Source organism: Aquarana catesbeiana, linkage group LG01, assembly GCF_042186555.1.
Source record: "Aquarana catesbeiana isolate 2022-GZ linkage group LG01, ASM4218655v1, whole genome shotgun sequence".
Classification (NCBI taxonomy): Eukaryota; Metazoa; Chordata; class Amphibia; order Anura; family Ranidae; genus Aquarana; species Aquarana catesbeiana.
In genome coordinates, this window is record NC_133324.1 from 387,555,837 (window position 1) to 387,581,409 (window position 25,573).

The 25,573-nt window shown below is 44.4% G+C and overlaps 2 protein-coding genes across 7 annotated transcripts in view; both read left to right on the top strand.

Annotated features, from left to right (window-relative positions):
* Window positions 1–1,426, top strand: part of NMRK1 (nicotinamide riboside kinase 1) — a 56,581-nt gene extending 55,155 nt beyond the window's left edge. For 3 of the 4 annotated variants that reach the window (XM_073634166.1, XM_073634156.1, XM_073634137.1), the window contains one exon: window positions 1,213–1,419. In XM_073634166.1, coding sequence (XP_073490267.1) covers window positions 1,213–1,331 — 119 coding nt within the window. In that variant the 3' untranslated portion in view covers window positions 1,332–1,419. Of the gene's footprint in view, window positions 1–1,212 lie in introns of all 4 variants that reach the window. The other variant, XM_073634146.1, reaches the window with a different exon arrangement.
* Window positions 1,427–15,148: 13,722 nt separating this feature from the next.
* Window positions 15,149–25,573, top strand: part of CARNMT1 (carnosine N-methyltransferase 1) — a 55,550-nt gene continuing 45,125 nt past the window's right edge. For 2 of the 3 annotated variants that reach the window (XM_073634220.1, XM_073634227.1), the window contains exon 1: window positions 15,149–15,493. In XM_073634220.1, coding sequence (XP_073490321.1) covers window positions 15,273–15,493 — 221 coding nt within the window. In that variant the 5' untranslated portion in view covers window positions 15,149–15,272. The remainder of the gene's footprint in view (window positions 15,494–25,573) is intronic. The other variant, XM_073634237.1, reaches the window with a different exon arrangement.

Sequence of the window (25,573 nt, forward strand, 5' to 3'; positions counted from 1 at the left end):
TTATGACACCAAATTAAGTAGGGAGAAGGGGAAGTTGTACTGCACACACTGCCACCCTCATTTCTCCAAAAGGTGCAAGTAAATGACAAAACAGCCAGATTTAAAGCTGACATTTGTTGATTTTTTTTTTTTTTTTAAACAGCAGCAGGGACAGTACTTACACGAATGAAGAGTGTTCAGCATGCTCATGGCTGGTCTGTTCCTTGAAATCTTCCATCCTCTGTCCCTGCAGCAGTGAACTTCCGGTGCTGCGAGGGTTGAAGGGGAGTTCCAATGCCTCCTCCCCTCCCCCCCCCCTCCAGTGCCACATTTAATACAAGTGGCTTCACCAGTGACAGGCACCGTACTATCATTTCCCATAAAGAAAAACGCTCCATGAAATAGAGGTGGTGGACCTTTTTATTCTTCTGCCCTGTCTTCATCTTCACCTGGTCTTTTTTTCTGGGTTCAGTGTCTTTTGGCCACCCTGATTAGCTGCCCCAGGATAATGTAACTGCAGTGTATTTGCACAGGAATTAAAGTGAAACTTTACCATAAAAACAATAGATTGCAAGCAGGACTTTTTCTTAATTGCAGAACAGATGCTTCTTTTTTTTTTTTATTCATTATTTTCAAAGAAACAGTGTTACAGTTCCTCAAAAAACAGAAAAAAAAAAAACAAGAAAAAACATCTCACAATCATGACATAACATTTATCATGAAACTTGCCAATCCCATGGCTAACAAAATTTGCTATTAAAAATACTACTATACTGTATTATCATTAAATTGTGTAATATTTTAACGTGATTACCTGTAGACCACACCATTTCTCCTTTTATATTTTCCTTAACCAAGTAGTGTCCTGGCTAAGACCAAAAGAATAGAAAAGCAAAAGATATAAAATCTGTTTTTTTTGGTACTTATAGATAAAATAAGCAGTCCAGACTTTCCAATATCTCTCCTTTTGCTCTTTCAGCATCATAGTAAGGTTTTCCATTTGTTGGATTTCTGTTACCCTGGTAAGCCAGTGTGATCCAGTTGGTGGGGTGGTACTCTTCCACAACGCTGGTATGCATGCCCTCGCTGCCGTAAGGAGATGTTTTAGAAGTTTTTGTATTTTTTAATAGAGAGAGAGGTATCATGTAGTAAGAAAACTGCCGGGTTTACCCCAAGGGATAAACCTGTTATTGTTTTAACCGATTCAGTAACCATTATCCAAAACTCTTTCAGCTTTGGACATTCCCAAAATATATGTAACAAGGTGCCCTCAGACTCAAGACATCGCCAACAAACATTTGAAACCTGTGGGAACATCCGATGGAGTACAGACGGTGTTCTGTACCATCTAGTAAGGATTTTATACCCTCCCTCTCGATACCTATTCGCCAATGATGCTTTATGTGCGAACAGTAAGATCCTGTCCTTCTGAGCCTGAGAGAATGTAACCCCCAGATCCCTTTCCCACAATTGTAGGAAAGCAAGTTCTTGTGGTGCTTCCAGCCTAATCAATAAAAGGCATAAAAATGTGACAGCGAGTGTCTCAATGGTTCTCCCCTTAAGCATAGTTGTTCAAACACAGAAGGTGCACGTCTGTGTGCCCGTTGAAGAAAATCCAGAAAATGTAGCTGTGCTCCACCTCTCTGATCATCATCAGTCAATTACCTAATGAAAAATGTAAAAGCCTACTAAAGCCCTGCTGTAGTGAGGCTACAAAGTAAGTGTCTTTTAGGCCCAGAATTAAAGTTAAGGGGCTCGGATATGGCGAAATAGTGGTAGTTTCAAAAATCTTTTTCGTAATCCGTACGGTGGCTCCCACAGTTGGATGCACCTTCACCGTTCGTGGGATAACCGCTTCTGTAAGCCATTGGAGACCTTCCAAAGGTAAAGCAATCGTCGCCTACTCCATGTGGACCCAAGGCTTCTTATTTTGATGCACACACCAATCAGTCACCCTTGCCAAATGCGCAGCTTCATGATATTTAACTGGGTCGGGAAACCCAATCCCTCCACTTTCCTTAGGGAGCGACAAAATCGGCCTACGCACTCTCGCTGGTTTTCCGGCCCAGATAAACCTCAAGAATCTTGAACGAAGGTCTCTCAGGAAACCTGGAGGAATTTTAATGAGAAAAGTCTGTAGTAAGTTTAAAAGTCTTGGCATCACATTTTACACTTTATGATATTGGTCCTACCAAACCATGTAATAACCTCCCTTTCCCAACATTGAAAATCAAGTTTCAACTGTCGTGCCAGTGGGGCAAAATTAAATTCAAACACCCTACGCTGTTTGTTTGGGATATTTGTTCCCAAGTATCGTATATGCGCACATCAGACGCAGATTGCTTTGTTTCTAAGTAGAGCAGTTTGTGGTCCACTGCAACTGTTTTAATGCGAACCTCTTCTATCTCTTCACGTAGAGTACCAGTCAGAGTGCCCAGCAGTTTCTGTATGTCCTCTTTGGTTGGGTGGGGGCTTGAATAAGCTGTCGGATGTCTGGTTCAACAGTGTGCTCCTGGCTGTGTGGGTTTGCTGAGACATCTCAGACTGTGGTTCCCGTAGTGGCGCCATATTAGAAGCAGCGGACCACCCGACATTTCTTCTTACCCTCTGCTATCTGATGAGATAGGAGTATAGGGTGCTCCTGTAGTCTTTCCCCGCCTCGGCATGGGCTATAGAGCTTGTATTATCGACGGTCTACTGGGAATGCACAGCGGTATCACCGAGCTCTAATCCGGGACCTCCTCACTCCACCATGCCTAAGCCACACCCCCTGGAAGTGATGTCCGGCTCCTCCAGAAAACTCTTTACAGAGGGAGCTACAGCTTTTCGAACAGATGCTTCTTACCTTCCTGTTTGAAAATGTATTTGGAATGTACATTACCCACTTAAGGCCCGAGCCTCTTTTTGAGATCTGTTGTTTACAAGTTAAAATCTTTTTTTTTTTGCTAGAAAATTACTTAGACCCCCCAAACATTATATATTTTTTTTCAGACACCCTGGAGAATAAAATGGCGGTCATTGCAATACTTTATGTTGCACCATATTTGCGCAGCGGTCTAACAAGCGCAATTTGTTTTGGAAAAAATACACTTTTTTGAATTAAAAAATAAGATAACAGTAAAGTGGAATGGCGACAAACTTTGGCACTAAATCTCCATTGGCAAAATTTCTACAGATTACCAGTTTTGAGTTACAGAGGAGACCTAATGCTAGAATTCTTGCTCTCGCTAACGATCTCTGCGATACCTCACATGTGTGGTTTTAACACCGTTTTCGGGCATGACTTACATATGCATTTGCTTCTGCACACGAGCTCGGTGGGACAGGGCGCTTTCAATTTTATTTTTATTTTTTTTTATTTATTTTACTTTTTATTTGTTATTTTTACACTGTCCATTAAAAAAAAAACGTTGGGTCACTTTTATTCCTATTATAAGGAATGTACAAAAAACATGACAGGACCTCTTTAATGTGAGATCTGGGGTCAAAAAGACCCCAGAACTGACATTTACACTTAAATGCAATAAAGAAAAAAGTTGTTTTTTTTTTCAATAAAAAAAAAAAGTACCCTTTAAGACCATTGGGCGAAAGTGACGTTTGACGTTGCTTCCGTCATCCAGTGGTATGGAGCAGAGTGGGGGCCATCTTTCCCTCACTCGACTTCCAGCCTCACAGGGGAAAGGACCCGATCGTCTCTGTCGCTACCGACGGGAGGGGGGGGTGCCTCTCCCACTCCCGATAAAAGTGATCTCGCAGTGAATCTGCTGGAGAGACCACTTTTATCTGAAAGAGGACTGTCCGTCGTTTCTAAAAAATACAGGGGTTATGGCAGTTATCTGCTGCCATAACAATGATATTTAGCTTCCGGGTTTTTTTATTGTCAAAGTTTAATTAACCACTTGCCTACTGGGCACTTTTATCCCCATCCTGCCCAGGCCAATTTTCAGCGTCCAGCGCTATCGCACTTTGAATAACAATTGCACGGTCATGCAGCACTGTACCCATATGACACTTTTATTATTTTTTTCACACAAATTTAATTTTCTTTTGGTGCTATTTAATCACCACTGGGTGTTTTTATTTTTTTCTAAACAAACGAAAAAAGACCAAAAAAAAAAAAATGTGTTTCTATTATAAAATTTTGCAAACAGGTAATTTTTCTCCTTCGATGATGTGCACTGATGAGGCTGCCCTGCTGGGCACTAATAGGCAGCAGTGATGGGCACTGATAGGCTGCACTGATGGGCACTTATGAGGCGGCACTGATGAGGCGAGGCGGCACTGATGTGCACTGATGGGCTCTGATGAGGTGGCACTGGTGGGCGTTAATGAGGAGGCACTGATAAGTCTACACTGATGAGCACTAATAGGCAGCACTGATGGGCACTGATAGGCAACACTGTTGGGGCTGCACTGATGATCAGGACATTGATGATCAGTGCCCAGATGATCAGTGCAGATGTCCCCTTTCACACTAACCAGTTACCAGCTCTCTCCTCTCCTTAGGCTGTGACAGCATAAGGAAAGAAATGCCAATAACCGGCAAGTGTATTTACATCGTGATGATCAGCTGTGACTGGACACAGATTATCATGTGGTATAGAGCATCTGTAATTGGCTCTTTACTCCACCCTACAGAAAGCTGTAGCCGTCATTTGGTTATAGCGCAGTCAGCAAGTGGTTAAACAAGCTCAAGTTATAAGCCGATTGGCCAGATTTTGCACTCTCCAGTTTTAGTAAATCAACCCCATTATGTATTCCTGTGCCAGATAATCTAGATGGCCAAAGATGCTGAACCCGTAAAAAGATTGGGTGAAGACACCAGCAAGGGAGCTTGTGGATGTTGCATCGCTGGAAGGTCTTGTAACGGTGAAGTAGTTGAAAAACCTCAGACATGAAAGATGAACAAAGCCTATTCCCTCTATAGCATGTACTTGTCTCAATCTAGAGCACTAAGTGCCATTTCTGTGTCCTCGTTCCTCTGCTATCTGCATGAATCACTTCTAACAAATTTTCCCGACACCAAGAGAAAAAAAGGTAACGGGGAGGGACCTCTAGCTGATTGACAGTCTTGGCTGTGTTTCTGTGTGCTGTGTGACTGGGGTGTGTCCCTTCCCCTCCAATCAACTCTCAGAGCTTTCCTTACTGAGCTCTGCAGAGTGTAACTTCAGCTCCCCACCCCTTTTTTCTTAACAGTCAGACAAACTTTATAAATTCTGGCCTTTTGAACAGATGAGAAGATTGCAGATAGACAAGAACAACTTATGTAGGAGGATTTGTTTCATCTCTGTGTATCATCTGAGGCCAGTCATTTCACTGGGTATATGTGAGGGTTTACAACCATTTCAAATCATCCTGGCACCAAGTTATGCTGAGATCTTACATTGAACTGCCCATGCACAAGAAAAAAAAACACGAAGTGCAATGATAAAGAAAACCTGTAGTGCTATTTTCTATAGTGAACTGATACAAAATGTACTTGTTATCTCTAAAAATCACAAAATGCTAGAAGCAAACAGCCACTGTATAAATTTAGCTACGCCCTGCTCACTCTCTCCGCTCCCTTCCCATGTTGTGATTTCAGACAAGCAATCGTCACAAAAGGCAAAATGCAGAGGGATCCCTGATTTCTTTTCTATTATCAGACATGGTCTGGAGACGTGTTCTATACACTGGAGCCACTACTAGAAGTCCAGTGTAGAAATAATAATTTATGGTTCCTGATTCAGTAAAAACATTGAACCAAAAAAAGTATATGCAACATCCAGATTGTCAGTCCTGGTCTGTGTTTACAATGCAGACTGCAGACAAACTGCATGTAAACAATGTTGCTTATTATTCCATGAATATAAATTAATTAATGTGTTTTAAAAGAACAGTTTCTGGGCTTTCTGCATAGGCCACAATTTTTTGTACATTCATACTTGGCTTTCTACATATGCCACAATATCTGTATATTGCCGCTAAGGCATCTGTATAGGCCTTATTGCCCAGTATGTTGCCATGTCTGTATATAGTCCACAAATAGCTGATAGATCGGCTTTGTGTTAAAACAAAGAATGCAGCATGCATACACCAGTACAAATTAGAGGGCTTCTGAAGACTTCAGCCAAGGGATGGTACAATGCCATACAGAGTGCACAGTGAGAATCTGCTGACAGCAATATTGTAGCAAGTGTATGATATGCTCAAAGTGCTGGGGAAGGGTGGCTGAAAAAGTAAAAGTGCACCCCATAAGTTATATTGGAAGGTAGGGCTTGGACAAGGGGTAGGCAGGAGGGAAAGCTGCCCTGGGTGCTGTGGTTTACTGGGAGCACCTTCTATTGCCAGGCTGACAGGAGTAGAGACAGCAGCAGTGATTTTAACAAATGAGTAACTGCGCATTAAGACCGGGGGGGGGGGACATAATTTGGCATGTTTGCCCTGGGTGCTGGATGACCTTGTCCTGGCACTGTTTGAAGGAATTCAATAAAGTCCTAACAACACTTTTCTGGCAATATGGCCCTTTAAAATGCTCTGCAAAAGATTCAAAAATACCTACTGTCTCTGTAGTTTTACTGACACACTGGTAGATTCAGGTAGTTTTTTAGTAGCACCACTTTAACAGTGGCGTTACTACTGCACCAAATTAAAAAAGAATTATCTCCAGTTTGTAGATAATAAAACTGGAGGTAGTAAACTCTAAACTAAACGTATGTCTAAAAATTAAATAAATAATAATAATAAAAAATAAGGATATACTTACCTGCTCTGTACAAGAATATTGCACAGAAAGGTTGCTTAACTCTTCTTCTGGCAGTCCCTGTTGGCACTGTCCACACTTTCCTTTGGGTTCTTCCTGTAGCAAACTAGATGTGAAGGAGATGCCCATGCATGCATGCTCTTGTTGGGTCTCGAGCCTGGCTGTGTGCATCTGTAGACACAGACGGCACCGGTAAGCCACTCAACTGCTCCCTCCTGACAGAAGTTTGAATAACAGCACCAGGAACCTATAGCTTCACTGCCCTCGCTTTCTGTGAAAGCGGAAAGTAAGGAGAGAGGTGCAAGAGCCAGAGACAGTGCTGGAGCGGTAACATGGAGCCAGCTAAGAGTTTTGCAAAAGAGGGAGGTAGGACAGTTAGTAGGGCATTTTTTTACTTTAATGCATACAATTTATCAAAATTGGGGCAGCCAGAAAAGTGGAGCAGCTGTTCATAACAATATCTTTCTATCTATCTTTCATTTTAAAGCTTAACTGAACAAGCAAAGGATAGAAGCTGATTGGTTTCCATAAACAGCTCCAGGTTTTAACTGCTCCAGTTTTGATAAAGGCCGCCATAAGTTGGCATATAGAGACAGGCAGAGTGTCTGTCTCTGTATGCTGTATAGCAGACAACATATTTGCTGCCACTATCCTCTCCCCTCTTCACCTGTCATTGATTGTTGAGTACGCTGTCTGGTTCAGAGCAGATTTCCCCCTAGCAACCAATGATGCTGACAGTGGACAAAGCTTGAAATAAAAGCTGACACTAGTTCTCCATCAGCAATAAAAATATTGTCATAAGTTGTATTCATTCCCTACTCTAGCAAAGAGTTTTTTTTGTGTTCCTTATAGGGCCTGTTTACAATTAGCATTGCCCTCTGAAGAGACGATGAGCGGTGGATTGCTTTTCAGAGAGTGACAGGTGCCTGGGAAGTGTTATGTCAACTCAACACCTTGTTCTTTAAGCAAAGCATCAAGACCGTGGCAAAAATACAACCCTGTCTGGCTGCCTTTGCAGTTTAAAGCAGAACTATTCTCTATTTTAACCCTTTCATGCCTAAGCCTATAATGTGAAAGATGATGTTACGCTGAGTAAATAGATACCTAACATGTCATGCTTTGAAAATGCGCACACTCGTGTGATTGACAACAGGCATTCTAAAGCGAAAAGCAGTCTCTCTATTGGCTATGAATCCACCCACTGCTGCTATAATCACAAGGGAAGAGCGTATCAGATGGGAAACTAGTGTCTGTGAGTGCCTATCAGGCTCTGCCTACCCAGCTTACAAAATCCTCAGCAGAGTGGAAGCGCAGCTGGACTGAGGATGGAGTAACTCTATGGACACTCTGGTCTCAGTGCGCCCCTCAGATTTGTTGCATGCACCAACATTTGTCATGTGGAGGCAGGTCAGAATTCTCCTGTGTGCACCATCTACATTCCCCAATCCAGTTTTGCAGTTTTTGTCCCTATGATTTTAAGTTTACTATCTTTTCTAGAAAACAGTTTTAACAGTCTTATGATTGCTATCTTATCTTTTTGTTTTTCTTCATAAGGGGTCTGGATTTTGTCAGTGAAGAACAGATCCAGAATCCCCCCCAATGCAGCTGTGCAGCAGCAGATCAGTTCTGCTATCAGCCAGCAATAGATGGCTGTAGCTGTGATCTGATGTCACATCCCTTCAGATGTAAACACAGCACAGAAGTGTTTTTAATTTTGCATCTACAGCAGGAGCCTATGGAGTGGTCCGTAGAACAATCAGAAGCCCAGGAAGTGATTGCTTCAGCTCCTACAGCTGTGGCCAAAAGTTTTGAGAATGACACAAATATTCATTTTCACAAAGTCTGCTGCTTCAGTATTTTTAGATCTTTTTGTCAGATGTAATTATGGTATACTGAAGTATAATTACAAGCATTTGATAAGTGTCAAAGGCTTTTATTGACAATTACATTAAGTTTATACAAAGAATCAATATTTGCAGTGTTGACCCTTCTTTTTCAAGACCTCTGCAATTCGCCCTGGCATGCTGTCAATCAACTTCTGGGCCACATCCTGACTGGTGGCAGCCCTTTCTTGCATAATCAATGATTAGAGTTTGTTAGAATTTGTGGGGTTTTTTTTTTTTTTTGGTCACCCGCCTCTTGAGGATTGACCACAAGTTCTCAATAGGATTAAGGTCTGGGGAGTTTCCTGGCCATGGACCCAAAATTTCGATGTTTTGTTCCCCAAGCCACTTAGTTATCACTTTTGTCTTATGTCAAGGTGCTCCACCATGCTGAAAAGGCATTGTTCATCACCAAACTGTTCTTGGATGGTTGGGAGAAATTTCTCTCGAAGGATGTATTTGCACAATTCTTTATTCATGGCTGTGTTCTTAGGCAAAATTGTGAGTGAGCCCACTACCTTGACTGAGAAGCAACCCCACACATGAATGGTCTCAGGATGCATTATTGTTGGCATGACACAGGACTTATGGTAGCACTCATCTTTTCTTCTCCGGACATGTTTTTTTCCAGTTGCCCCAAACAACCAGAAAGGGGATTCATCAGAGAAAATTACTTTACCCCGGTCCTCAGCAGTCCAATCTCTGTACCTTTTGCAGAATATCTATCTATGGTTTCTTTGCTGCGCAAGCTCGCAGGGACAGGGGCGCTTTAAATTTTATTTTTTTATTTTTACATTGTCACTTTAAAAAAAAAAAATTCTGATCACTTTTATTGTAAACATCCCATGTGACAGTAATAGGTGGTGACAGGTACTCTTTATGGAGGGATCTGGGGTCTAAGGCTCTGTTTCCACTACTGCGAGTTGTTGTGCGACTTGACACATGTCAAGTCGCATGACAAGTCAAAACCCATGTATTTCAATGGCCCCTGCAGCCACTCCAAAAAAGGTTCTTGCACTACTTTGTTCCTACTTCGGTGCGACTTGTTTTCACATGGCTTTCACCGGTCGCATGACATCGCAACACAAATCGCATAGCAAAGTCACAGTGTAAATCGCGCGACTTTGGGGAAGCAATAGGGGAAACATAGCCTAAAAGACCCAAAATTCCTCCTTTGCATTTCAAAATATTCAGATTGCCAAAAACGGCGATTCTGAATACAGTCACTTTTTAAAAAAATCGGCGCCATTGGCAGCCGAGTAACCCGGAAATGACATTGTGATGTCGCTTCTGTCTTTTTACATAGGAGACTGGAACGAAGCCGTTTCCGGAGTCCCAACCTAGCTGGCGGAAGTGCCGGACCGTGGATCGGGTCTCACGGGGGGACGGGAGGCCCGGGAAGGTGGTGGGAGGGGGGACGTCCTCTCCCACTCCTTTAGGATACCAGCCGAGCAGCTTTTAGCCGCATTGGTTGTTATCCTTAAAGAGCTGACCGCCTGCTCTAAATAACGATACCTGCTGCAGGCATCACCCCGGTGTAACCCCTTCAAGCCGAAGCCGCGGTCCTTTTTTTTTTTTTTTTGCAGACGTGACATGCAATGCAATGCAATAAAATAAACTTGCCTACTTCCTCGTAGTTTTCCTTAAAAGGCATACCTTCCAACATTTTGAGATGGGAATGAGGGGCACCTACCAACAAATGTATGTAGGCATAGGACACACCCCCTGCCACACCCCCTTAAAGGAGAATTAACAAAAAAAAGGTTAATTAAATTCACAAGGACTTTTTTTTACCACTACTATTCCTTTATATTGGCTTTTAAAATGTACAAATGCAGCTATGTAGAAATTGGATGGAAGGTTTAGCACTGGGAAACACGTTTTGAAAGATAAAAAGTGCATTTTTTTATACAACTATATGGATCAGTCCTAAATGAGGGGGAAAGAAGGACAGAGGGACATTGCTCCAAATCAGGGACAGTCCCTCAAAATCAGGGACAGTTGGGAGCTATGTTAGAAGGTACACTGAGCTGTTCATATGTAGCTAAGTTTACATTCTGGCACAGATCCTGCATGAGTCAATGAAGACAGCCACCGCCTCAGATCTGGAAGAGGTTGGATAGAAGATGCTGATGACTGCACAGCACCTCAGGAAGGTAAGTATTCTGGACTTTAGTTCCTTTTTTAGGCTCGATTCACACCTATGCATGTTGCTTTTGAGCGTTTTTGGAGTTTTTTTTTTCATGCTTGCCACGTTTTTGATCAGCGTTTTTGCGGCGTTTTTGCCGCGATTTGCGGTTTTTTTTTTTTTTTTTTACAGTTTTTTTTTACAGTCTTAAAAAAAATTTAAAAAAAAAAAAAAAACGGCAAAAACGCATCAAAAATGCACCAAAAACGCATCAAAAATGCTGCAAAAACGGTGCACTTGCGTTTTTGATGCTTGTCCATTGAATTCTATTACATGCAAAACGCTGCATTTTGCATGAAAAAAAGTCCCTGACCCTTTCCAAAAATGCAGAGAAACAAAAAGGCATTGATGTGAACATGTTCCATAGGAACCCATGTTAAAAAATTCCCGTGCATTTCTGCAAAATGCAAAATGCATCAAAAAACGCGCTAGTGTGAATGGAGCCTAAGGCATACTTGCCAGCTGTCTCGGATTTGCAAGGCAAGAGGGAACGACATCATCCCACTCCAACCAATGAAGACAACCACAGCCTGACATCTGGAAGAGGTTGGGTAGAAGATGCTGATGTCAACACGGCACCTCAGGGAGGTAAGTATTCTGCACTTTAGTTCCTTTTTAGGGCATACTTGCCAACTGTCCCAGATTTGCAGAGACAGTTGTGCTTTTTACTAAACTGTCCCACTTTGGCTATGTCCAGGGCAGAGGGGACTGCAGCAGCCTATCATTGAGCTAAATCTACAACCCAGAATGAAATCTCCCCCCTCTACTTTCCTCTGGCAGTTTCCAGCACTCTGTATTGGCTCAGGAAGAACCTCTAAGGTGGATCATTTTACTGTATGCAAAGCACTGTGAAAATATACTGACTATGCCTGTAACAAAGAAATGAATAGGCTAACCTCTTCCCGCCAGCTGTATACATATATGAAGCCCTATGTAAACATATTGCGGTGCTGAGTGCGTGCTCTCTGCACACATCCGTCATACTTAGGGTTGCCACCTTTTCTTCAAGTCAAACCCGAACACTTTAGCGGTGCACAGCAATTTTTTTTGTAGTATAAACTATACATATATTTTGCTATTAAATAACATTTCTAATCATATGAAGTTAATAACAATAGTCTGCCTTTACATCAGAGTCCACAGAGTTCCCCTTTTACATGCAGAGTTTCCTTTCACTGTAAGGGGGGACTCTGCAGACTTTGATGTAAGGGAGAATTATGGGGACTCTAACATAAGGGATGCTCTGGGAACCCCCGATTTAGGGGGAACACTGAGAACTCTGATGTACGGAGAGGACTCTGATTGAAGGGGGAACACTGCGGCCTCTGGTGTAAAGTGGAACTCTGATGTAAGGGATGCTCTGAAAACCCTAATGTACCTTGGTGTACTCACTCGGAGGCAGGAGAGAGAAATGGGGAGACTTCAGTCACAGACAGGGATGGATGGTGAGCTCACTCACCCCCTGGCAGTCAGCACCTCTCAGCCAGATGTATCTGAGGCTGCTGGACTTCAAATTTCCAGCCCACACTTTCCTTTTCTAAGGAGTGTGGGCAGACACAGAGGGGTAGGGCTGAGAGGAAAAGGTGCAGATCGAGCCCTCTCTCCTCTCCCATCTCTGTGTGTGTTGGGGGGGGGGGGTTGTTAGTGTTGGCTTTGGGCAGCATGAAAGAGAGTGTAACATACACTCTCAGCTTAGACAACTGCAGCCAGCAACCCTGCTGGGGAGCCATAGTCCAGTCTGAATAATGTGTCTGGGTTCCAGGCAGTCTGAAACCCAGACGCATGATTCCAAACCCGAACTGTCCAGGTGAATCCCGGACAGGTGGCAACCCTAGTCATACTTACGATCGGGAGCTTTTCGATCACTGCCAATCATAGCGATCACATGATCGGAATGCCTGCCTCTGCCTCTGCCTCCTGACATTCTGAACTTCTTAAAAGGTCCAGGAGGAGGCGGCAGCGGGGGAAAGATGTTAACAATTTGCTTCTTGTAGAATCACGCCCATTTTAGAATGAATGCCCCACCCCTAACTAAAGTACATTCTCTGCCTACAATGGCTTTCTGAACACACAGCAAAAAAAGATGTCCTTGGAAACTTTTTTGAAATGTTGGCAACTATGTTAAAGGATAAGTTCACCTTTGATAACATGTTACAACCCATATTCGAGGTGTAACATATTATGATTGCACCAGCCCCCAAGTCCCCCTGATCCCTGCTGCGACAGCAGACCAGGAATCTTCTCCCCATGTCTCCTGCCACAATTAAAAAAAGACACAGCCATGCGGGGCTACGCCCACCCGACCGAGTTGCTCATTCACAGCACTCTGTAAATAGAAAACTACAAGGTCTGTCAGCCTTTGCAACTTTCGACTTGTAGTTTTCAATGAACTACCATGGCGCTGTGGGAGTTAATTCATTCTTCCTATCAGAATGTATCGGCTTCCTCACAAGAGGTACAAGCAAGCTGATACTGACAGATCTGCAGGAGACCTGCACGGCACTAGTGATCTACTGATCGCTGGTGCAATGCTTTACAGGCTGCTGCAACAAAAAATAATAAATGCACATTTTTTTACCTGCAAAAAATGTGTATTTATTTATTTTTAAGTGAACTTACCCTTGAAGGGCCCATTCATACTTGCCTGTACACTAAACCAATGCGGTTCAGTGTATGAGCAGCAGTCTGTTTTGGGCTGCAGTGTTGTGCGGCAGGGGGCAGTGTGATGCGTGTTATACCGCATCACACAGTGTTCTTTTTTTTTCAGGAACTTTATTTGCAGTGCACAAAGTGACACTTCATTCATGTTACCACACAGAACAGTGGTGCATTATGTGTAGGGTTGCCACCTCATCCCTTTTAAAACCGAACACGTATAAATTGCACAGGTTCTGTGGCTGATTAAAGTGGAACTTCAGTCATTTTTTCAACTTTCCATCTATTAAATCTTCTGCCCTTGTTGTTTTAACTTTGGATAATAAAACATTTTTTTTCTGCCAGTAAATCCCTTATACAGCCCACTTCCTGTTTCTTGTCACATCATTAGCCCAGGCTATGACATCATGCACAACTCTCTCTATAACTCTTGTGAGAGCTTGCCAGGAAGGGAAGGGGATGAGCCGTAACAGGGCCAATGAGAGCTGCAGAGCTGGAGGTGTGCCTCTGTGTAAATCCAGGAAGTGAACAGGCAGCAGCTTCAGCTGACCACAGTTAAAATAGTTGCAGCCAGACTTAGTGGAGGGAGATTTCTACAGCATATTTGGCAAGTACAGAATCACAGTATATATAAAATAATAAAGTGGTTGAAGGGAAGCTTCAGAATGGCAAAGATGTTTTTATTACAAATTATGTGAGCAGACTCACTTGGTGCCTTATCTGCATTAAATTAACCTCTGAACCTGGGTAATTTACAGTGGCGGCCCGTCCATTTGGGGGCGCCCGAGCGCCGCCCCCTCTCTCCATGCCACCCCCTATTCGTGTGTCTGGCCCCTTTCGGGGCACCAGGTGCATGAATTACAGCGGCCAGGTTTTTTTCTTGAAGCACCTGATTAGAGCCAGAGAGTCTAATAGGCTTCAAAATCGTGTGGGCTCGGGTCGCAGAGATTGCGCTCCGATCCCACCCAGGTGTGTTACAACAGCAAATGAATATTCGCTATTGAAAGACTTATTGTCAACCTGGCCAATCAGAAGCGCGTGTGAGACCCGTTTTCCGATTTGATTGGCCTAAAAGAGAAGACTCCCGATTGACTGCCGAGGAGGAGGGAGGAAAACGGAAACCACCACTGCCGTGCTGACCTGTAGAGAGCAGAACGGGAGGCCGCCGCCCCCGCCACCAAGTAGGGGAAGCTGCCGGTGATAGACCGGGGGGGGGGGGGCATACTGTTTGCCACCCCTCCCCCCAAAAAAAAAATTCCCACCGGCCGCCACTGTTAATTTATGTGTGTTCGGGTTTAAAGGGATGAGGTGGCAACCTTAGTTATGTGGTGCAGCGCGGTGCAATATTATGCATTTTATTGCAGTACACTGCACTGCACCTCAGGCAGCATTGAAGTGGGAACAATAATTTTCTATATGCCGGGCCTAGTGGTGCAGAAAAATGACACTCACTGCTTTAGTGTGAATGGGCCCTAAGGACGGACAGTAAAATTGTGGTATAACTGCCTGCTTTTCATTTCCCCTAATTGTAAGTGTAAACTTAGACAGAGAGATCTTCTGTCACTTCCTGTCCAGGCATGTATGTACACAACTGAGGAGGAAAGGGGCAGCTAGGACCTAAGACCGTTGTAAGCATCTAGAGAAGGGCATTGCCAGGACTCAAGATGTCACCCCATGGGTTTTGGAGGGTTGCTCAGAATTGACGTCACATCCGGAGCCCTGTAGAACGGATACCATACAACGTGCTGCAATGTTGTATGTATTGTCCGGTGAATGAGTTGAAGTTGGTCCAGCCCGCGGTTCTCTAATCACCGAGGGGGGAGATATGATAGCATGCAGCCGGGGCCGGCGGAGGAGAAGAGACGAAGAGCGGGAGGGGAGTGAGGAGAGCCCGGAGCTCCGTGCAGAGAGGCGGCCGGGGGATGTGCAGGAGGACGAGGAGCTGGAGATCAGTGTGTACACTAAGAGGAGGCAGAGTCCGGAGGAGGAGGAGAGGCTGGAGAAGGAGCACTTCTGGAAGATCATCAACGCCTTCTCCTGGTATAGGTGATGAGTCCATAGACTGCCCCCAGCTCTCTCTATATACCATTCATGGAAATCTATGACATCATACATAGATATATATGTTATAATACACACGCAGCAAGCATCTCACTGCCCACTTTTCCTGTGGCTGGTCTGATGAACTAGCCCTCACTTAAAAAGTCCTGGTCACCATTGTTGTCTGACACTTCCCATTGTGATAACACATCCACTGCTGCATGCTGTGGTTTCTCCCGCCTACCCCCACACTGCAATGGAACACAGGGGTTAGCGGGAGAAACCACAGCATCCTGCAGGGGGAAACAACATTTTTCAGGTAGCCACAGCAAACGAGGCTCTTCAAGAGGGTAGTTCTGCAGACAATGCACGAGAAAGGTAAGTAATGAAGACGAATTAAACCCCTGCTCTTTTTTTTTTTTTTTTTTAGCAATTATGTACCAGTACAGCATATTGGCATGTTAGGCTCATTCACTCAGGGTGATTACATGCATGCCAACATGGGACTGTACAGGTGTTGTGTACATCCCTTTGCCAGCAGTCCCAGCATTGTCGGTTGGTGTTGTAGCGGTTGGGACACGGGCCCAGGGGCCGGTTTATGTTTTTTTTATCACTTTTATTGCTGTCACAAGGAATGTAAACATCCCTTGTGACAGGTACTCTTTACGGAGAGACCTGGGGTTTAATAGACCCCAGATGTCTCCTCTACCCTTAAACTGGTTCTAAAGGCAGAATGATTTTCTTATCTAATGCATAAAATGCATTAAGACTCCTTTTCACACTGGAGTTTTTGCAGGCGCTATAGCGTTAAAAATAACGCCTGCAAACCGCCCTAAAACAGCTGCTCCATTCACTCCAGTGTGAAAGCCTGAGGGCTTTCATACTGGAGCGGTGCGCTGGCAGGGCATCAGGAAAAGTCCTGCCAGCAGCTTCTTTGGAGCGGTGAACTCACCGCTGCTCCCCATTGAAATCAATGGGGCAGCGCTGCGATACCACCGGCAAAATGCCGCTCTGATGGTGTTTTGTGGGTGGATTTAACCCCTTTTCGCCAGCTAGTATTAAAAATAGCGCCTGCAAACCGCCCTAAAACAACTGCTCCACTCCAGTGTGAAAGCCCTCAGGCTTTCACACTGGAGCGGTGTGCTGGCAGGGCGTCAGAAAAAGTCCTGCCAGCAGCTTCTTTGAAGCGGAGAACTCACCGCTGCTCCCCATTTAAATCAAAAGATAGCGCCGCTTTACCGCTGACGCCGGTGGCAGCACAGTGTGAAAGGGGTCTAAAGTGGATGTAAACCCTCACATATACCAAATGCAGTGAACAGCCTCTGGTGATACACAAATATTAAACAAATCTCCCTAGATAAGTTTTACATGTATATCTGTGTTCAGCTTTTTGTATTCTATAAAAAGTTTTATAAACAATTTTTACTTCCTCTTTCAGCACTGGGAGGGGAGTTTGGGCATACACTGTGCGACAGCTGATTGGAGGAAAGGGGCACACACCCCCCTCCACATCGGCAGAGAATAAAAGAAACTTGCAGAGCTGTGCTGTGAATAGACCTGCTCTCTGCTAATCTATTTCTATTATATCTATCAACCTATCCAACACAAGTTTTCAGCTGCTTTTATCTCCCGTGTCGGAGAGTTTGTCAGAAGTTCTCATGCTGATAACTGAGGAACAAAGCAGCAGAAAGACACAGAACTCAGGGCTTTGGAGAGAGATAGGTAAACACTACAGATATGTGCCCAGGTCAAATTTCATGAATCGGGTTTACATCCACTTTAAGATAAAAAGCATTCTGTGTGCAGCAGCCACCCTAATACTTACCTGAGCTCCATCTCAATCCAGCGATGTTGCACGAGAACCTCGCTGTCCAGGACTCTCTCTACTGAATGGCTGAGACACAGCAACAGGCCCAGTTGGCGCCCACTGCTGTCAAACAAAGTCAGTAAGGCCACAGCTTTGTGTCTGAATGGACACACAGAGCAGCGGCTCAGCTTGGGTGCCCCCATAGCAAGCTTCTTGCTGTGGGGGAACTTAGCAGGAGAGCCGAAGAGGGACTCGAAGAGGAGGATCCGGGCTGCTCTGTGCAAAACCACTGCACAGAGCAGGTAAGTATTACATGTTTGTTATTTTTAAACTAAAAAAAACAAGACTTTAATATCCCTTTAAAAGCATTTGATCACAGCAAGATGGGTGTGATCAAATGCTTTCCCATTTTAAAAATGACACTGTTTACATCCAGGGAAACAGGAAGTGACAAAAATGCTTGTTTCTTCCAGTTTTGTATACAACAGAGCTCATCAGGGACCTTCCAAAGCTCAAAAAGCTCTGTGGTAATTTGGCGGAAGCGTTGGCTTCAGTTCAAGGTTCTCCGATGGGACGTGCAACCTGAAGAGGCACCGGAGGGGGTGGGGGCTGTAAAAGCAATCCAGCAGCCAATTAGCCGGTAGGATGACCTGTAACTGCAGCCATCATCCCAGTATACCACTTAAAAGCCACAATGTATATGTACATTAGGCGGTACGTTCAAGTGGATAATTAACAAATATTACTATAATCATGAATTGGCTGTTATTTCCCCCCTCATCTTCCAGGACAGCTACTTGAGAGATGATTGGCTCCGCCCTCTACAGGAAACACAAATCAGACATAATTTAAAAGGCCCCTCTGACCCTCAGTTGTTTTGTGTTTCCAGACCCTCCAGGAGTACACAGCGTAACGTTTGTTATTTTTTTTCAGGTCTGGTAACTGTGGTTGGTGGACCCCCCTTTTTGTAATACCCAGACGGGTTGTGATCATGTCGGTGGTATTTCTCTACTTTAGTAGGATAAAAAGGGCACACTGTGTTTGGAATAGATTGCTTGCCTTTTGTGGTCTTAGCGGCAACTTCCATTGCACATATCTGGCGTTTGCCTGGATTTGTGGAGATGTAAGCATCCTCATGGTTTTCCCTGCATTGAGTGTACCAAGATGGCATCTGTCGCACTTCCGGTGATGCACTTCCGGTGACTCACTCTGCCGGAACTGCAAGTGACACGCCGCATTTCCGGATGCTTATGTCTTAAATCGGCTCAGCGTGGTTGCAATGCATGGCATTCGCTGCTTTGGGAAACAGTCTGACAGACGCAGGGCAGACTAGTTTAGCAGCACCGCGGCGGTCAACAGTCTATCTCACTAGCCAGTTTAGTATCCTCTCTATGTAGTCAGAGGACATACCTGTGGATGGAGCACCCGCTCAAGCTGAACCAGCGGCTGCATCTGGGTCCAATCCTGCCCCCAAGGTTGATAAACCTGTAAAGAAAAAATGTGGGAACGGTAGAGCTAGACTTCCTGAGGGTTATAAAAAAAACATTTTTGTGAGGATTGTATTCCTTCGGGGTCAGGTTCTGGTTCTGTTTCCTCGGTTAAAGCGGGGTTCCACCCAAATTTAGAACAATATCTGTATGTATTCTCTTCCTTGCCTAGATGCTGACATGTGGTTTAAAAAAAATTTAAATCGCCGTAATTACCTTTTATTTTTCTATTCTTTGCACTTCCTGGTTCTCCTCCCGTGGGAGTAGGCGTGTTTCTAGCCTCTCCCAGACTCCTGGGAGCTAGTCTCAGGCTTCCCAAGATGCCACTGAGCATGTGCGGGAATGAGCGGTGAATGCTGGGAGCACAGCATTCACCACATCCAGGAAATAAATGCTTGTGGGCTTCAAATGCCCACAATGAAGATGGAAACCGCCTGCAGTGAATAATATAAGTTATTCTTTCCGACAAAATCTGACACAGGCGGACATATTACACACAATATGTGAGTATGTAATGCTGAGAAGAAAAGTTTGTGAATGAACTCAAAAAAAAAAAAAAACGATAGATAGGTGGACCCCCGCTTTAAGGAATTGATGGCTTCTATGATAGAAGTAGTTGCTTCTTTTCAAACCTTTTAATGACAGATTAGCAGGGTTAGGTCCTTCCACTTCAAAATCTGCTACTGTGGTTCAGGAACCTTCAGTCTCTGCTAGATCTCTTCGTCTCTTAGTATCAGAGACCATTAGTTCACAAGATGTTTCTGACCTGGAAGAGGGTGAGAATGCAGTATCTGCATCTGATGAGGAATCTGCGTCACAGGTTGAAGATACTGGTAGCTCAACTAGGTATCTTTTCCCAGTTGAAGATATTGACAAACTATTAAAGGCAATATATACTTCTGAATAGATCGAGATGCCTCAGCAAGCCCAGTCTGTTCAGGATAAGATGCACAGAGGCCTACAGGGACGTAAACCTAGGTCTTTTCCAGTACATCACTCACTCAAGGACATGATCCTTTCTGAATGGAAAGAGCCTAAAAGTAGGTTGTTCCACTCTAGAGGACATAAGAGAAGGTTTCCCTTTCAGTCCGATTTTGAGGAGGTGTTTTTCAAATGTCCTAGGTTAGATGCTCCTATGTCACAAGTATCTAAAAAGTCGGATCCCTCATTTGAGGATTCTGGAGTCCTTAAGGATCAGATGAATAGGAAGGCTGACTCTTTACTACGTAAGGCCTGGGATGCCTCTGGCTTTTCTTTAGGGCCAGCTATAGCGTCCTCTTGTGTTGCTAGGAATTTGGATGTGTGGGTTCAACGTCTGGATGACCTTCTCTCCTCCAACACTCCCATAGAGGAGTTCAGGGAATCTCTCCCCCTTATTGCCAAATCAGTTGCATTTTTGGCTGATGCGGCAGCGGATTCAGTGAGGTCTGTGGCCAGGACATCAGCCCTCATTAATTCAACTAGACGGGCCATCTGGCTAAAAAATGGGAGGGAGATCTTACCTCCAAGTATAAACTTTGCGACATACCCTTTTAGGGCAAGCTCTTATTCAGGTTCTTCCTTAGAGGAAGTCCTAGCTCATTCCTCCGAGAAGAGTAAGCGGTTTCCATCTTCTCAAAGGAATAAGCCCTAGAATAAGAGGCCCTTTCGTGGCTTCCAAAACAAGGTTAATTTTAAATCCAATAGGCAACAGGCAAAGAAGTAGTGGTCTTTTAACAAAGACAAACAAAAAGGGGGGGGGGGGGGCACTCTGCTCCATCAGACCCTTCCATAAATCCCCAGTGACGCCAGAGTGGGGGTAGGGGGAAGATTGTCCCATTTCATCAAGGAATGGGCAGAGATTTCCAACAATCCCTTTATCCTCCAAATGTTAGAAAGGGTTGGAATTCAAAAGTTACAGGTTGGAATTCAAAAGCCCCCCTCCCCAGAGATTTTTTCTTACCCATCTGCCGAGAGACGACAGGCCATGGTGAATCTGATTACTATGTGGAAAACAGAGGGAGTTGTTTCTCCCGTTCCGGAAGTTCAAAAATTCCAGGGATTTTATTCTTGCGTCTTTCTGGTCAGGAAGGCTTCCGGCAGGTTTCGTCCTGAACAAATTCATAGTTTACAGACGTTTCCGGATCGAAAACATTTATTCTGTAAGGAATCTGTTGTTGCCATGGTAACCATGGATCTTCGGGATGCTTATCTTCATGTACCAATCTGCCGGAGTCATGAAAAGTTCCTCAAATTAGCAGTTCTCATGAAGAACGGTCCAAGTCATTGGCAGTTCCTTTTGGTCTCTCAGCAGCACACAGAATTTTCACGAAAATCATGGCCGAAGTCCTGGCCTATTTTCGGATACAGAGGGTGTCGATCGTCCCATATTTAGACGATTTTCTGGTCTTTGCCCGAGACAGAGATCCTTGTTCAGGATCTACAGTTCATTTTATGGACCTTTCAGAAATTGGGATGGAAGATCAACCAGCAAAAGTCTTGCTTAGTGCCCTCCCAGAAAATACCTTTTTTGGGTTATCTAATAGACACTGTTGCCCAAAAGATTTTTCTTCTAGAAGAAAAGGTTTTAAAGATTCTTCTCTCCATGCGGAGCTTAAAGCTGCTCCTGCAGGCCTCCCTTCGCCAGATCATGCAGTTATTGGGTTTGATGACTGCGGCCATCCCAGGGTCGCCTTGGGCCCAATTGCACTCCAGGCCCCTTCAGGCGTTTCTTCTGCGCCATTGGGATTGCAGAAAAAGCTCTTTGGACCAACTTGTTCAGCTTCCACGAGAGGATTTTCTCTATCTGTCCTGGTGGGAACATCTGCAGGGAGGGAAGGACTGGGTGCAACATGCCCTGATAAAAATTACCACAGATGCCAGTCTGTGGGGCTGGGGTGCTCACTCAGAGGACTGGCAGGCCCAGGGAGCCTGGTTGCCGGAGGAGGCATGCCGCTCCTCACCGCTAACAGTTCTCTGAAATTTGAGGAAGGTTATAATGGCTCTGGAGGAGAGGGTCTATTTAAAAGACCTGTTGATTTTCTCGGACAATGCCACGACCGTGGTGCACCTAAACAAGCAAGGGGGAACTTGCTCAGATACTCTTCTAGTGTTATCCCAGCAGCTTCTGTCCTAGGCGGAGGACAATGTCGCTTCAATCAGGGCGGTGCACATCAGTGGGACAGAGAATGTCCTGGCGGACTATCTGAACAGGGTGAACATCAGTAATCAGCAGTAGGGAACTACATCAAGGCACGTTCCAGGAGATCGTGCTGAAGTGAGGTCTTCCCACAGTGGATCTTTTTGCTTCCACTCAACAAAAAACAGCCGGCTTTCTTCTCACTGGAAAGAGAGACGAAGTCTTTAGGAACAGATGTAAGAATCCACAACATCCCACAGGGATGAATGTGGAACTAGTGACAACTTGTAAATCCAATGAGAAAAATTAGATTGTGAATCCTATAGCAATGCTGCCAATGTGTACATGAACAAGATATATTATTTACAATAAACTGTGAAAAAAAAAAAACAGCAAAAAACTCTCCGTGATAGGAGAATATTCCTCAATAAGAGCAATAAGTATAGTCCCAAAAAAATAAAACATTGTGAAAGTGATGCCTTTTCAACCCAAGGGATGTGGCAAAGCAGACTTCTTCCTGTGACATATACCAACATGCAGGTGGGAAGCTGAAAGTATTAGGTACGCTTACCAGAGGGGGTGGACACGCTCACCATACGGCGGTGATTCAATCTGGCAGGTGTTTGGTAGGAAGAGATGCTGAAGTGTTGTTCAATGGCCCCCAAGAAGGGGACCAAAGTGTCTAGGAGTTCCATTACCAGATTGATTAAGGAACCTATTTGTGAAGCGTACAAAGCATCAGGTTGCACCCCTCCTTCGTGAATTAGAACTCATTCAACGAGATCCATGGCCACATCATGGGCAGAAAGAACAGAAGCATCATGGGAAGAAATTACTAAAGCTGCTGTCTGGTGGTCCTCTCATGCGTTTGTCAAACATTATAGAGTCCAGATGCTCTTCAGCCAGGACCTCTCCTTTGGTAGGAAAGTGCTTTAGGGTGTTGTCCCTCCCTAAGGTATAGAATCTTGCTTATCCTCTCAAGTAGCTGTCCTGGAATATGAGCGGGGGAAGACCCCTGTTAGACTTACCGGTAACGGTATTTCCATGAATCTTCCAGGACAGCGTCTATATTCCCACCCTACTCTGTATTCACTTGTCGCCTTTGTTTACCTGGTGGTGGTGTTTTTATGCGAGTTTCTGTTTTTCCTCTGCCAAGTGCACTTTTGGTGAAGGTTTACTTGATCTTCAGTAGAAAGGGAGGGGCCTTTTAAAATATGTCTGATTTGTGTTTCCTGTAGAGGGCGGAGCCAATCATCTCTCTAGTAGCTATCCTGGAAGATTCATGGAAATACCGTTACCAGTAAGTCTAACAGGGGTTTTCTTTCCTCCCTCCTTTTGTTTTTCCAGCCAGGGCACTTCATCTGTCATGTAGGTCCCAGTAACGGTCCATTTGCTGTTTATAAGGGATTGTTCTTCAGCAATCCGCCCCTTCTTTCTGTCTCTCGCCTCCACTGGGAGATGTGGCCATGCCTACCTTTAAAGGGACACACACACGAACAGTAGAGCTGCGCGATTAATCATTAAAAATCGTGATCTTTATACAGCATTTCCCCGATTCATGTTAAAAAGTGCAGAGCTGTCAAAAGAAGAAAAAAGCCAGCAATTGTTTGTCAACAGTGATAAAGAGAAACTATGCATCTCTCAGTTCTTTTAGATCAAAGGAATGAACTTCGGTCTGAAAATGAGGTCAGTTTAAAGTGGAACTTCAGTAATTTTTTTCATCTTTCCATCTATTAAATCCTCTGCCTTTGTTTTAACTTTGGATAGTAAAAATTTTTTTTTCTGCCAGTAAATACCTTATATAGCCCACTTCCTGTTTCTTGTCTAGTAAAAAGCCTAGGCTTATGACATCATGCACAGCTCTCTTCTCACTCTCATGAGAGTTTGCCAGGAAGGGAGCTGCAGAGCTGGAGGTGTGCTTCTGTGTGTCTTGTGTAAATCCCAGGAAGTGAACAGGCAGCAGCTTCAGATGCCCAGTTAAAATAGATGCAGCCAGACTCAGTGGAGGGAGATTTCTGCAGTATATATTTGGCAAGTACAGAATCACAGTATATATAAAATAATATGCAAAGTGGTTGGAGGGAAGCTTCAGAGTGGCAAAGATGTTTTTTTTTTTTACAAATGATATGAGCAGACTGCAGTTGCTTTTTAACTACTTAAAGAGGAGGTCCACTCACCCCTACAAAAATTAAAAGCCAGCAGCTACACATACTGCAGCTGCTGACTTTTAATAATAGGACACTTGCCTATCCTGGAGTACAGCGATTTCGGCACCGCAGCTGATGTTTCCATAATCTGTGGGTGCTGCCGTTGCCAGTAAAGGAACCCGGCAGTGCAGCATTATGGCTTCATGCTAGGTCCCTGCTGCGCTCTCATACTGGCCCGGTGGAGGAGGGAGCCGAGCCGTTGACATAATTTGCCGTGGCCCAGACTTCCGGAAGTGGGGACTGGATACCTGGTATCCGCTGCCCCCCCCAACTGTGGCACCGGAGGGGGGAAGGAGACAAATGAGTGTCAGTTCTACTGGGCGGAACTCTGCTTTTAAAGACTAAACCTTTTTTGACACGTGTTGCTTACATGTTAAAATCAGTATTTTTTTGCTAGAAAATTACTTAGAACCCCCAAACATATTATCTCTCTAGATATCTATATCTCTCTCGATCTCCACATCTCCATTTTATCCTCTAGGGCAGGGGTCTTCAAACTGCGGCCCTCCAGGTGTTCAGGAACTACAATTCCCATCATGCCTAGTCATGTCTGTGAATGTCAGAGTTTTACAATGCCTCATGGGATGTGTAGTTCTGCAACAGCTGGAGGGCCGTAGTATGAGGATGCCTGCTCTAGGGTCTCTGCTAATATATATATCTCAAACTGGCGGCCCTCCAGCTGTTGCAAAACTACAAGTCCCATGAGGCATTGCAAGGCTGACAGTTACAAGCATGACTCTCACAGGCAGAAGAATGATGGGACTTGTAGTTTCACAACAGGTGGAGGGCCGCCAGTTTGAGACCCCTGCCCCAGAGAATAAAATGGAGATCGTTGCAATATTTTGTCACACTGTATTTGCGCAGTGGTCTTTCAAAAGCAATTTTTTGGGGAAAAATTATACTTTTTATGAATTTAAAAAAACTAAACAGTAAAGTTAACCCAATTTGTTTGTATAATGTGAAATATGATGTTACGCTGAGAATCGTGATATTTATTCTAAGCAAACATGTCATTCTCATTTTATCCAGAATCGTGCAGCTCTACTGAACAGTAAACAAGTTCAGGCACTGTGTATAGTGGATTTCAGTTGTGCCCCCCATCCTCCATGGATGCTGTGCCTGTTGGGCTCCTTCCCAAATCCCTGCACTGCACAAAGTCTGAGCACTATAAAACCGCTAAGATCCATTCTCTTACAGATGGCCTCTATCTCCATACTGCTATGCTTCACAGACATTTTTCTCTAGTCATCTTCCAGGACGGCATAACCTGAGAGATGACTGGTCCACCTGACAGGAAACACAATCAACATACAAGGTTAAAAGGCCCCTCCCTTCCCCCTGCACCTCAGTTCTTGATTGTGTTTCCCGGCAGCGAAACGTTTGTTGTTTTTTCTCAGACCTGAAGCTAGGAGCGGATGGTCCCCCCCCTGAGGGCTGGACGCCAAAGCCGGGGAGGGTGGCGGGTCC